This window comes from Thunnus albacares, chromosome 18 (genome assembly GCF_914725855.1).
Source record: "Thunnus albacares chromosome 18, fThuAlb1.1, whole genome shotgun sequence".
Classification (NCBI taxonomy): Eukaryota; Metazoa; Chordata; class Actinopteri; order Scombriformes; family Scombridae; genus Thunnus; species Thunnus albacares.
This window is the reverse complement of record NC_058123.1, coordinates 15,556,446-15,570,268: the sequence shown is the minus strand read 5'-3', so window position 1 is coordinate 15,570,268 and position 13,823 is coordinate 15,556,446. Positions and strand designations below refer to the sequence as shown.

The following is a 13,823-nucleotide window of genomic DNA, read 5'->3' as shown; positions in this document are numbered from 1 at the left end:
TGTTATTCTTCTTCTAGACTTCATGCAGGTACATTGAGTCCAGTCCAGAACAGCAGGGTTGCTTTCAGCAGCACATATTCACACTTTCTGTGGATAGCATTGCTATGGTAACGGTACCAAGACTGGCAGAACTCTGCTGCTTTTTTATTCCCAAGACCCTCTCGAAATTAGTAGAAATGTTGTTTGGCTGCTTTGATTCATTTCATCTTTAATTTCCTTGCGATATGTGTACTTAAGTTTTACTCAGGCTTTGCCAGAGCCACAGGATTGTCCAGATGTTTTGGTCTGTTGTGGTGCTAAGCATTGTTTCCCTCTCTCTCTCTTTCTGTACAGCCAACTTGTTGGACACCATGCTGCTGAAGAACGGATGGAAGGGGGCATCGGAGCGAAGGGCGGAGGAGAGCAGCAGCACAGCCACAGTTTCAGCTCAGAACATGCTTCGGTGTCACTGCAACCAGTGCCCTGAACACTCTGTCAACAATACTTGCATGTATGTTGGAGTGCACACACGAGCATGCTCACAGACACACACACACACACACACACACACACACACACACACACACACACACACACACACACACACACACACACACACAAACTATACAAAAATAATTCCTTGTATCAAGGCTATTAAAAGGAAACACAAATAATTATTCAAAGTAATTAGCTAAGAGACCTCTAATCACCTGATCAGAAGTACACATGTTTACTTTAGCTACATCCTTTAATGAAATCCCTCAAGCCACTTTCAGGCACAGCTAATTAACACCGGCCCACTGGCATTAGAGAGATTAATACTCAAAGTGATTACAGCATGTGTTGTATGTTACTTTAGAGCATATAATATGATTATTTTCATTACTCAACTTAGAATGATGTAAAACAGAGAAAAGAGAAAGTACTCACATTTGTGAAGCTGGAATTAAGATTTTGCTTGATAAATCACTAAAGCAATACATTTTTTGTCAATTGACAAATCAGTTGATCACTTGATTCGATAAATCATCATAGCAATATCTGGAAGCATTTTGGATCAAGTTCCTGCATTAATTGAAGCAAACGTTCAGTGTTTTTTTCTTAAAGCAATTCCCACATGCCCATATGTACATTGAAAGCATTACTGGTCACTTTAATCATGCCTCCTGTCCATACTGGCTATGAAGAGATCCCTTACCGGTCTTATTTCTGTGCAAAAATGCACGCTAAGGTTCTGCTGGATCTAATAAGAGGCTTTTAGCAGCCTGAGTTACCTAAATCAACTGGATATCTTCCAAAGTTACAGTCTTTTTAGTACAAAATTCCCTCTTTGTGTTACTATCTCTCCACTGCAGCTCCGCACAGAAACACTGCCCAGCAAAACACTAATGCAACATTTTGTACTGAAAAGACTGCAGCATTGGAAGATACCAATTCAATTTACTATATCTAACTCAGACTGCTGAAGCCTCATTTAGCTGAACTTAGGAATTAATTTTGACACAAAATGAGGACTTTGGATGAGGATTTTGTCCACCATCACATACTTTGCTTCTGTTAAAGATCTTCTCAGTATAGCATGAACAGGAGGGACAATTACAAAAACAAATGTACATATCAGCATGTAAATACGATTTGATAAGATGTGATGTGTGTGTGTGTGTGTGTTTTGGTAGGACTGATGGTACCTGCTTCACCATGGTAAAGGAGGAGGAGGAGGGTCTGGCTGTACTCACTGCAGGTTGTTTGGGACGGGATGGCGCTGAGTTCCAGTGCAGAGTAAGTCAGCTACATGTGTGCTTGTTACCGTGTGTGTGTATTTCTGCTTGGATGAATACTTGCACATGCCCCGTGTATGTGTATCCTTCTTCATTAGTCGTTGTTAAGTCTTTACGAGCTTTTCCTTGACTCACAGCAGCTCTTTATGAGACCTATTTGTATATCAGGCTTGTCCAGCCTGCTATCTTTACACACAGTGGAAAAACCTTTGGTATACTGTAAAATGTTCTCATTAGGAATAAGTGCGGCTGTAAATACTTTTTATTCTTGTGTCTTCATGGGGTTTATGTTTGTGTATGTTTGCGTGATAGGACACGTGGAATGCACGTGAGAGGAGAGCTCTGGAGTGTTGCACGGATCAGAACTACTGCAACAGAGACTTGCATCCTACTCTTCCTCCACTCAGGACATCTGGTAAGACACGCACACACACACACACACACACACACACACACAGAAATACACGTATTCACACAGATTTTCACACACTGAAATCCTGCCCCACTTTGAAGCATGAGTGGCTTTTAGAATGGGCTCATTCAGGCCACGCTGGGCTGTGATGGGTAGTGACAGTTTAAACTGTTACAAACCACAGTGTGGTGCTGGAGTGAAGGGGCACATGCTGCTCCGGGGCGAAGGGAGGGAGAGAGAAAGAGAGAGAGAGAGAGAGAGAGAGAGAGAGAGAGAGAGAGAGAGAAAGAGAAAGAGAGAGGCAGGTGAAACAGAGCCTGCAGACTTGGCTTGTTCTCTCACCCTCTAATGAAAAGGACAGCCTCTCCCCAGGGCCTGCTTGAGTTTCTTGCCTCGGGACGGATGTGAGATATCTGTCCATCTGTCACCCCACAACACACTCACACACACACACACATTCTTTCTCTCTCTGTCTTTCTCTCGCTCCCAGTCTCTGTCTGTCACACACACTCACAATTATGCTTTTACACAGCCTCGCACACTTCATTTTGACCTTCAAGCAAACAGTGACAAACTGATTTGTCAAGTCAGTTGGAGAGAAATAAAAAATAATTCCATTTTGTTTGATTGTTTTGCAGCTTTGGTCTCATTTTTATAGTTATGACCATTATTTCTATTGGTGGTGATCACATTGTACTCACCAAAGTAATCACTGAGATCTGAGAACATGGCAACATCACTACAACATAGTCCAATGGGGCAAGAAATGAGCAGTGAGATAATCAGGCAGTTTTGCCAAATTATAAAAACAACTTTATTTATGAGTGAGTGCACCTGAAGTGTATAATCCCTCACTGCAAAGGAAAACCGTGTGCATGCACAACTACGCCAAGTACTCAGTAAAGGTTGAACCAGGAAGTTGTTCTGTGAATTGTGATGGATGTTTATAATGAGTTTTAGTGATAATTTTACCGTTTGCCTTTGCTTTCTCTTCCATATATAAGTTTGGCTAACAATGGGACTCAATGAACTTACATGGAGCTCATAGACTTGTCCTTCTTTGTTCCTATTGCATGTGCGGTTCTGTGCACACTATGAAGTATCACCTGTGTTCATGCATCTGTGTTTGTGTGTGTCTGATTGACAGCAGCATGGGAGAAAGGCTAGAGCCCCAGAGCTGCTTTAGGCCTCTGGAGTTTCTGTAGCGATGTCAGTGTGACACCTGATCTGTGGGATTCAGGAAGGAGATGTGATCGATCACGCTCTGTGAGAGGGGGGTTGCAGTGCAGGGTTAGAGGGAGGAAAGGGAAAGGGAGTTTGTCCCTGATAACGAAGATTAGAAAGATGTTGGAGTCGATAAAGATGAACAAATGACTGTAATCATTTATTCACCATTTGTAATTTTACTGACTTTCTTTCACTTTCACTGGGGACAGTATTTCTTACATTTAAGGATGGTAAAATAATAAAAGTGACATGTAATTAACATTAATACTTCTTCCCACTTTTTAGATTATGTGGGCAGCAGTATCCAGTACATGGCTCTCTTCATTTCAATCACAGTCTGTAGTATCTTCCTCGGTGTCATCCTCGTCGTCTGCTGTCTCAGGTACAAAACTTGAAGGTCACTCAGTCACGTATCAACAAATCGACATTCCTGTTCTGCAGTCAGTAAACATAACATCCCCTTTCCTTGCCAGATATAAGCGGCAGGAGTCACGGCCGCGCTACAGTATCAACCTGGAGCAGGGGGAGACCTACATCCCTCCTGGGGAGTCGCTGAAGGACCTGATAGAGCATTCCCGCAGCATCGGGTCTGGCTCTGGGTCAGGACTCCCTCTACTGGTAAGAAAAAAGCAATGCACATCTCCCTCAACATCTCAAGCTCAGTTCATGTCTGTGTGATGTTATTGAAATTGGTTTGCATTACATCAGACAGAACTTTCTATGTGTGTTCACACATGTAAAAGACAGTAGCAGAATTGGATCATATGATCATGATATACACCTTTTAAATGGAATGAACTTCAAACTGCCCTCAAACTTGAGTCTTACATTCCTTTTGTAGATTTTAAAGCTTTATTATCTGATGTGTTTTATGATTCTTGTAACTGTTTTTATTCATTTATTAATTCCTCGTTGATTGTGTAGTTGTGTTGTTTCTGTTTGCTGATTGTGTTCTTGTCTTATGAACAATTCTTGTTCTCAGGTCTCTCTTGGAAAATAGATTTTATTCTCAAAGAGACTGCTTGATTAAATAAAGATTAAATTAAAAAAAATACAATTCCACCGAAAGATGATAAACAGAATTATCACCCAAATATAGTTTTGCACATTAGAGACACATGTTACATAAATGTTACAGTAATTTAATTTAGTAATTTTTGTAAAAAAGTGGTTTCAAAGGGAAATGACTTATTAAAACACAGATTTTTTTTACAATAATTTTGTTTCCAGGTGCAGCGCACCATTGCCAAGCAGATTCAGATGGTTAAGCAGATTGGGAAAGGGCGATATGGAGAGGTCTGGATGGGCAAGTGGAGAGGAGAGCGAGTGGCTGTCAAAGTCTTCTTCACCACAGAGGAAGAGAGCTGGTTCAGAGAGACTGAAATCTATCAGACCTTCCTAATGAGACACGACAATATACTGGGTAAGTCAAATTTATGGAGTGTAAATGAAAAAAGAACTGAGTGCCAGTGAATGAAATATTCCCAAAAGTGACCCTAATCTTGTTTGTGAGTGAACATTTCTCATTCCTATCGTCTCCACTTGCCAACCCCCAGGATTCATAGCGGCTGACATTAAGGGAACTGGCTCGTGGACTCAGCTATACCTAATCACAGACTACCATGAGAATGGATCATTATATGACTACCTCAAGTCTAATACCTTAGATGTCAAGGCTCTGCTGAAACTGGCCTACTCATCCATATCAGGCCTCTGTCACCTGCACACTGAGATCTATGGCACACAGGGCAAACCAGCCATCGCACACAGAGACCTGAAGAGTAAAAACATTTTGGTTAAAAAAAATGGGTCCTGTTGTATAGCAGACCTCGGACTGGCTGTCAAGTTTAACAGGTACAACATACATTTTGGACTACATTTTAATGCAGTACCTTAGAGTATCTTTCACATTTTCTGAACCATACAGAAATGTCTTCTCCTCCCTGTCTCAGTGACACCAATGAGGTGGACATCCCTCCCAACCTACGAGTTGGTACGAAGCGCTACATGCCACCTGAAGTCTTGGATGAGACCCTAAACAGGAGCTACTTCCAGTCTTTCATAATGGCTGACATGTATAGTTTTGGCCTTATCGTTTGGGAGATGGCTCGACGTTGCATCTCTGGAGGTCAGTAAGAAAGAAAAAACTCCAAACTTTTTAGTTTCATTTAAACATGATCTGCATATGTCTAGATGTTTTTGTAAACATCCTACTGATTCCCACACATATCTGTTTTTCCTAAAGGCATTGTGGAGGAGTATCAGCTGCCCTATTATGACCTTGTGCCCACTGATCCTTCCTATGAGGACATGAGAGAGGTCGTCTGCATTAAGAAACAAAGACCTTCATTTGCTAATCGCTGGAGCAGTGATGAGGTATTCTAAATATTTTTCCACACCACTTGCTTACAATACATATCTACAAAAGACTTAATATGTTGCAACTAATGGCTTTATTAATGGTTAATACATCATTTATAAATGTTTTATTATGCCATAATAAGTTGTTTGAAACACCTGGGGTTGCCATATTTGAAGAAATCTATTTAGACAGTCCATTTATGCTGAAGGATACATGTCTGCCAAAGGTTTTTTTTAACAACCCAAAGGTTGCTCGTCAAATTGCTAATAATTAATTATTAATAAAGCCATTTGTCACCACTTCTATTTCTTCTTAACACATTTTAAACTCTTGAATTAAATGTCTCGCTGTATTCTTACGTACATTTGTGTCTTCAGTGTCTACGACAGATGGGGAAATTAATGTCGGAGTGCTGGGCTCACAACCCCGCCTCTCGTCTCACAGCCCTGAGGGTGAAAAAGACCCTGGCGAAGATGTTAGAGTCCCAAGACATCAAACTGTGACAGAGAGTCAAGAGAGATGCTCTCATCACCCAGGGACTTGTCACTGGCACTGCGCCACTTACACTGGCCAATAGAAGAAAGGGAATGTATGTGGCGGGCAGGGTGGGGGAAGACTGTGAATGATAGGACAAAGGAAACTGACAGGGAAGATGAGTGATAGAGATAAAGGTCGACGGGGAAGCAGAAGAAATGTGAGGCAAAAGATTTATTATGTTGGGGAAGATCTGTCCTCCCATTGTCTGGGACTCGTCTGCCTCAGACCAAGTGTTCAGACTGTGCTTTCTGTGGAAGCTGAGTGGTTGTCGGGTCCAGACTGTCCAGGTGGGCAGGCAGACAGGGAGGGACCTTTGCAGGAGCAGAGGACTGAAATCCCTCTGATCGGTTCTAGACAGAGGAAGCTCCTGCTTGATCCTTCTAAAGCCATACAGCAGTATTCTATATGCAGTCTTTTGTACTGTCACAGCTCTCAGTCACTTCCTGCTGTGACATCACAGCCCAGTTATCTTTTCATAAGAGTTTACTGTCAGCCCCATCCAAAGTGACTGTCATCCATCCAAAGAACTGTCTAATACATGCTCAGTGACCTCACTGTCAAAGACATTATTATTATTATTATTATTATTATTATTATTATTATTATTATTATTATTATTATTATTATTATTATTATTGAACAAAACTGAGTAAGGCTAAATTAATGAAAAAAACATTTGTCCAGCAGAAACAGATAACAGATTTTTATATATATGATTACAAGTACATTTTATTTCCATATTGAAGTAACCTCTGGGTAAACAGTTTTGTCATTGATGGATTTGTGAACTTCATTGTCCTTTAGACCTTCAGGGCTCAGACTGTTCTTCCCTCATTCTCTCCTCTTCCCACTCACAATTCATTTGTACATAGTTGAACTGAAATTTATTGATAATTACTGCCTTGCTGGATGTTCTAATGTGTTTTTGATGATTTATCTGTGTACAGAATACATCCCGTCCACTCTACCACTATGGCGTGTGCCTTACATGTATTTAATCTGTACATATGTGATTATTAAAGTGTATGAGTGGATCTGGATAACATTCTCTAATAAAACAACTATGTGTCTTGAAGGCTTGTGCGTTAATGTCGTAAGATTCATTTTACTTCATCTCACAATGCAAACAAAAACTCCTCATGCTCCGGTTTCAATGTTGCATATAAATATAATTTATTATTAGTCTTAAAAATTCTTTCTTACACTTTGTACAATAACTTGACAGATGAAATGCAAGCAGTTGCGAGGAACATCATGAGTGCCAGAAACAGACAGGCTACATTCTCACTATACACAATAATAATCATGAAGCTGAAGAACAACGAGGGATTGCGAAGGCTAGCCCACTGAGAAGATTGTTTCAAAAAAGATGCAAAGTTTGCATAGACTGCTTTACGAAAACTGGAACAACTGCCATAAAAATAAAAAAAAATCAAGAATTAACCAAAAACACCTGAACAGTAACAAGTGCTGCTGCATCAAAGTAATGTTGCATTTACAAATATCACTATTTTTTATGCACAGGGTCAGTGTCATCATGATCACTGATGGCTTCTGTTATTAATGTACAAACACAGAAGTCTGAGTTATTGTTATATCTCTCATTACCCTCAAAAATTACAGATGAATGTCATTCAGTTCTGAACACAAGAGATGAACAGGAAATGACACATTTTAAAATGACACTTGCTATTTAGATGATTACCTCCTTTACTAAATTCAACCTCATACACTGTATGCCAATTATTTGGTAAAAAGCAGTTGTATTCCGTTGCATTGGTCCTACAAAAATATACTTATTTGACAAACCACATACTTCCTCCCTTTTCCACAATAGCTACCTCTCCTTTCTGGTCTCATGTATGTAGATGACATCATCTTGAACAACATACAAATCATTAGCATCAGTCATGGATTTTATTCAGTTTGGGAAAATGATATTGATTGCCCTCTCTTTTAGCCAAATGACCTGGTAAAAACATGCAAAAAGAGAAAGAAAGTAAAAAAAAAAAATCATAACCAATGCAACTTATTGAAAATATTTTAAAGACTTTAAAAAAATCATGTAAAATAAGCGCACATAATCAATAATTATACATAACATGAATAAAAAGTATTAATAGTAGTTACAACAGCAACACTAAAACCGTAAAATGATTACATCATTGATTTCCATCTGTACATGTAATTGTGGCTGAAATGATGAGTCATTACTGCAAGAGTCCACCAGAAGGTGCTATGATACAGTCCAACGTAATGAAAGAAGAAAGAAAAATGTGAGGACACAGCAAAGTATTTCATAACAGGCAGCATCAAACACAAAAACGATATGTATAAATAGGCATATTATTAAATACTATGTTATCACAGAACACATACTCGTCCATGGAGTTGCTATGGAGACTGATTTGGAGAGTGAGAGATGCGTCCTCTGATTCAAGCCTTGCTCCTTTGATCCTTTGACCTCTGATAGTGTGTCACTTCTCAGACTGTAGTCTATGGCAAGGGCATCATACACATATCCGCACAGTCCATCCAAATAACTGGACAGCTGTTTCCAAGGAAACTAGAGCCAAAAATATCAAGTCGTTGTACCAGAGAGAGAGAGGAACAGCCAGAGAGAAATGACTGGCAGAGATTCTTGTTTACCCTCCAAGTTATTACACCCTTTGTTGCCAATGTTTAACTGGGTCATGGCTGAGTAGACCTGGCTGTTTCTGTCTTCTTACTTCTCTGAGTGTGCACACATGTGGAATCTGGGAGTGTGTATGTGCATTTATCATTGTGATGCCAAATGACTCTCCTGCTTTATGGGCGTCCTCCTCTCTTATTTTCTTTTTATGTCTTCTTCCTCCCTGGAGTGTCACACTCCCTGGCGGGCGGATATCAGTGTTCAGTCACTGCAGGAACAAGGCTGTCATGGCGTCCCATCTCCTCCAGTACCTGGGCCAGGCGACTGAGGTTGCCATCAGGAAAATGCTGGGCCTCCCACAAGTCCAGGATGACTCCCGTAGGACTGGATTTGGTGGCAAAGTAGTTCAGATACCTGAATGAATGATTATAACAGAGCAGAGAGGGTTGATTTAGAAAAGAGAGGTAAGCGGAATGAGTTTATTTGAATTAAAACACAGGAATTTCAAATATTTCAGTCTTTTTTTTCATGAACATTTCTCTTGTCAGCTGTGATCCGTGGTCAATACAGTAACCTTCCTGCACAATAAGGAGATAACATAGACATGACAGGAAACAATATGTCAAAATGTCAATACACATAAGACATTTTCTTCCTTTCTTTCTTTCTTTTTTTTTTACAGATTGTGGCCTAAAACTTTATCAGATTTTTTAAGGCAACAATTGGTTCATTGGAATGTCATGGTTCCAGCTGCAAGAGAGTGCTGATATTGGTAGCTTACAGTAAATAAAGTTATCTTGCTCAGAAAAGTAAAGTAAAACTTTATATAAAGTTAAGGAAAAATGGGGAGAAAACAACAATGACCTGCTGATTATGTACCAGAATCCCTTGATTAAGTAAAAAAGCAAAAAGATGGTTTATCTACACAGTGTTTGTGCTGCAAATGGTAATTTAAAATCCTATTTTTACACAGATGTTTTTAAAAATCTGATTGTCACCCAGTTTTTGATATTCACATTTAACACACAAAAAATCCTGTTTGTTTTTTTTTTTTGTTGTTGTTGTTGTTTTTGTTGAAAAAGTTGAAATGGAAAATATAAGCCCCATGTAATACACTGCTGTATGTATCATCAATGTGGGCTATGAATGAAAGGTTGGTTCAAGTCTCTCCCCTGCGTTTTCCTTCCTTCACGCCACACTCTGTCAGTGGTCTCATCAATCTGCAGCTGCTGCCTGTGATAAGGCCGCCCCGCTGAGCTGGGACCTTATAAATGGACACACACTGTACCTCCATCACATACACAAGACTATCAAAGACACAAGGGTGACGTTTTGAAAAGAGAAGCGTCATTCTATCTTCATCTCTCTCTCTCTCTCTCTTCGTCTCTCTCTGTCTGTCTCACTTCAGTCCAGCTCAATTAATCTCCGTTCAACAGATGCTTATCACAATGAGTCACGTTCCTACAGAACGATCAAAATCAAATAAAAACAGATTAGTTATCTACAGTTGTATTCCCGATGTGATCTTGTTGCTTACTTGTCTAAATGAAAAAAGGATTTAAGGATCAACAACATTTTGAAGAATAGGGAGATTGTGTGTTTTTGCTAATTTATAAAAAAGGCACTGTTTGTATTTCATTTCATCTCTTTTATTTCTCCTTGATAAAAAAAACAACAAAAAAACAAAACAAAACAGATGACAACCTGTTCCTGTGGCTAGACTGTGACCACTAAGGGCCTGAATCTGAGTCACTGTCTCACTCCTTGTCTCTCTTGGGCTGCCCCATTTTCTTTACACACCTATCAAGGTTAAGTTTGTGGGCCAGCATCCTCCAGTCATTGCCTCTGGTTTGTGGTGCATCCAGGCTGCCGCACAACTTTTGTCGGATGGAGACAGGGATGCGGAAGGCATTGGGCCCTACCAGCGTGGTGATGTTACTGGCGGGGTCCAGCAGAGATGTGTCGATACTCTGGGAATCCTGCAGAGAGAGAAAGTTTGAAGGAGAGACATTGAATGTAGTAATTGCATTTTTTTGAGCTGCAGGCTGCATGGACATAATTTAACGCCATCTCAGAGAATGTAACATAATTTAGTTCAAATGGATTTGTAGCACAGAAAATGTCTGGTTCTGGATCCCATAAAAAAGTGAACATTATTCATTTCATTGCCATCCATTTATTGATGCAAGCCGAGTGATTTTTAAATATATTGCATCTGGAAGATTAAGTGCTGGTGGTCTGGATACAGAAGCGAGAGCAAGACCCAGAGACAAATGAACCAAGGCCACACAGGGATACAGCTCTGCACTGCATGTATTGTAATTCATCTCATTACTGAGCACAAAGCTGGAGTGCTCCTCCATCCCTCCATCCCTCTATTCTCCTGGCCAGATGGCCTTTGTGAAGCAAGTACAGCACGGCTGGAGGGTGATTATTCTCCCTCTGGTCTTCTCTGTTCTGCATTGGCCTGTCATAGGCAGGACTGTATGAAATCTGCAGGGTCAAGATTCCCCTTCTTCTACTGTGTTGGTGTTTATGTACGTTGCAAAAAGAGGGAAAAGGAAATGGAGGAGAGGGTAAATTCATTCAATTGTGTCTCACAGTGGAGACACTGCTCTGAATCAGCTCATATCTAGACAAGGAGAACTGTTTTTTATATGTTATAAGTTAAACAGAAGGCTACATTTAGCCCTACCTCTGACAGTGTCGTGTCCAGCTGAAAAATCTGTCCTTCTCCCTCCACTTGGCGTACACATATCTTACAGGCCAGGTCCACAGTGCCGGTAGAGAATCGCTCCAGAGTAAAGCAACAGTGGAGATTCCTCTGTGAACCGCTCCACACTTGCTGAAAGGAAAGCTCCTGCAATGACATGAAGACGGTAGAAGCGTTACTTAACTGTCAGAGAGAATGTGACGCTGTTGAAGGCATTTTTTTTTAAAGTGTACATGACTTGTTTACCTGGTACTTGGCTAATAGTTTACTCTTCCACAATGTGTGAGGGACATCATGGATGGAAAGTCTCAGGTTGTGGGTGCTGTCCTTAAAGTTGAGAGTCTTTGGTTCATCCAACAACTTCCCACCCATCTGTTTCTCCATCTGTAGGACTTCCTAAATGCACACACACACACTTGATTAGTGTTTACCTACAGTAAATATATGACAGCATGCAAACTGACCTCAAAACAACTTCTTTTGTGCTGCTATAATCAGTTGTTCTGCTGTTTGCTACAGCAGTTTCTTTAAAAATACCCTTAATGGAAATTTACAAATGAAGTGTTTTTCATAGTATATTCAATAGAGTTCCCTCAAGGCTTTATGAATCTGAATCTAGACCTGCCATCTGAAACTTCAATGTCCTTGCAAGCAGGATCACTATCACTTCTCAATACCTATTTCCAAAGTTAATAACCGTGTACAATATCCCTCCTCGGTACAATAATCCTTCCTTATCTTTCCTCCGTGTAGGTGGATGCAGGTGTTACACAGAATTGAGGTGAGGAGAGAACAGTGGACCAGGGGGATAAGTGTGGCTTATTTTGTGTTTGCGCAGCAGCTACGTCTTTCTAGGAGCAGCAACTCTATTCAAATGCAAGCGCTTGTCTCTCCTTATTGTGACACACCGACAAAAAAATTCTCATTCCACCTCCCACTCCTCATCTGTTGGCTATGCCTACACACACACAAACACACATTAACAATTCAGACAAAATGACAAACCCACAAACATAATTAATGCTTACAAACACATTTAATTTCCGCTACATAACCTTTTGCAAACATTGAGAGACAAAGAAAGGATACTCACACACACACACACAAACACACACACACACACACACACACACACACACACAAACACACATATACAACCTGCTGCATATTTACCTTGAGTGCATCCTGTGTGTCGTCCAGGCAGTAGACTCTGATGTGATACTCCATGGCGGGGCAGGTGACAGGGCCAAAGATGGCTAGTTTGAGGCGTTTGGTGGTGGCAGCGCTGAGAGATTGTCCCACGAGGCAGTAGGTACCCAGCGTCTCTGTCAAGATGTGGCAGGCCTCATCATCCATTTGGATGTAGCATGGTGTGGTGAAATTTTCCTCCCCTACCACCACCACATCCTGCAGTGTGGACAGGAAGAAAGAAGACGTCACACAAGTGTGGGAGATAATAAGCTAAAAATGACAGAAATAGCTGAGGCTTTATCACAATATTGCCCACACTATGTGGTAGCATTTGCATAGGAAAAAGGTGAGAACTAAAGAAGACACGATTAAGAGCATTTCTAATGTAGATATAGACCAAAAGTCACTCTGCCCCAACTAAATTTCCTTATATGATTTCGGTTATTGGCAAATAAGGACAAAGTGTAGCTATTTATACAGCAGTAAAGAATAATCTGAGTTAAAACTCATGTTCTTTAACATCTAAAAAAATCTAAAGTACTAAGAAAACCAATATTTTCTTAACATTCAAAGAAACAACAAGATGAGTTCAATTTCTAGTTTAAGTAAATCATGTGCACTGAATCATTTGAATAATCTCCTACATGTTTATACACAATACCTGGTACACTGATATGCATACTGTAATACCAGGAGCTCCCTTTCATTTTATTGCGACGTTTTCGATCAACTACAGGTCTTCCTCAGGCGAAGTTTTTGATTTAGTCTTTTTTTTTTTTTGATAAATTGATTGTTGTTTCCAACACCTATCCCACTGAGGATTTGTGGATGTGCACACAACTACTCTGTTTTATTACACCAATATGCATAACCATTACATCAAACGCAGAAAAACTGTCATAGTTTGCTCCCTAATTTACATGTTCTGAAACTGAGCACAATGTCACTTCATTAAATTTTTGTTATAGTGGAAACGTTGATCTAGTGCATTT

General features: G+C 40.2%; 2 protein-coding genes across 5 annotated transcripts in view; one reads left to right on the top strand and one right to left on the bottom strand.

Annotated features, from left to right (window-relative positions):
* bmpr1bb (bone morphogenetic protein receptor, type IBb) overlaps positions 1–6,954 on the top strand; it is a 57,054-nt gene extending 50,100 nt beyond the window's left edge. For all 3 annotated transcript variants that reach the window (XM_044334374.1, XM_044334373.1, XM_044334375.1), the window contains 10 exons: positions 334–490; positions 1,656–1,758; positions 2,070–2,172; positions 3,682–3,778; positions 3,870–4,014; positions 4,627–4,819; positions 4,953–5,250; positions 5,349–5,524; positions 5,642–5,772; positions 6,136–6,954. In XM_044334374.1, the coding sequence (XP_044190309.1) occupies positions 334–490; positions 1,656–1,758; positions 2,070–2,172; positions 3,682–3,778; positions 3,870–4,014; positions 4,627–4,819; positions 4,953–5,250; positions 5,349–5,524; positions 5,642–5,772; positions 6,136–6,261 (1,529 nt within the window). In that variant the 3' untranslated portion in view covers positions 6,262–6,954. The remainder of the gene's footprint in view (positions 1–333; positions 491–1,655; positions 1,759–2,069; positions 2,173–3,681; positions 3,779–3,869; positions 4,015–4,626; positions 4,820–4,952; positions 5,251–5,348; positions 5,525–5,641; positions 5,773–6,135) is intronic.
* A 507-nt stretch (positions 6,955–7,461) lies between these two features.
* Positions 7,462–13,823, bottom strand: part of unc5cb (unc-5 netrin receptor Cb) — a 123,868-nt gene continuing 117,506 nt past the window's right edge. For both annotated transcript variants that reach the window (XM_044334467.1, XM_044334468.1), the window contains 5 exons: positions 12,814–13,047; positions 11,887–12,036; positions 11,623–11,787; positions 10,728–10,906; positions 7,462–9,341 (listed from right to left, as the gene is read on the bottom strand). In XM_044334467.1, coding sequence (XP_044190402.1) covers positions 9,182–9,341; positions 10,728–10,906; positions 11,623–11,787; positions 11,887–12,036; positions 12,814–13,047 — 888 coding nt within the window. In that variant the 3' untranslated portion in view covers positions 7,462–9,181. The remainder of the gene's footprint in view (positions 9,342–10,727; positions 10,907–11,622; positions 11,788–11,886; positions 12,037–12,813; positions 13,048–13,823) is intronic.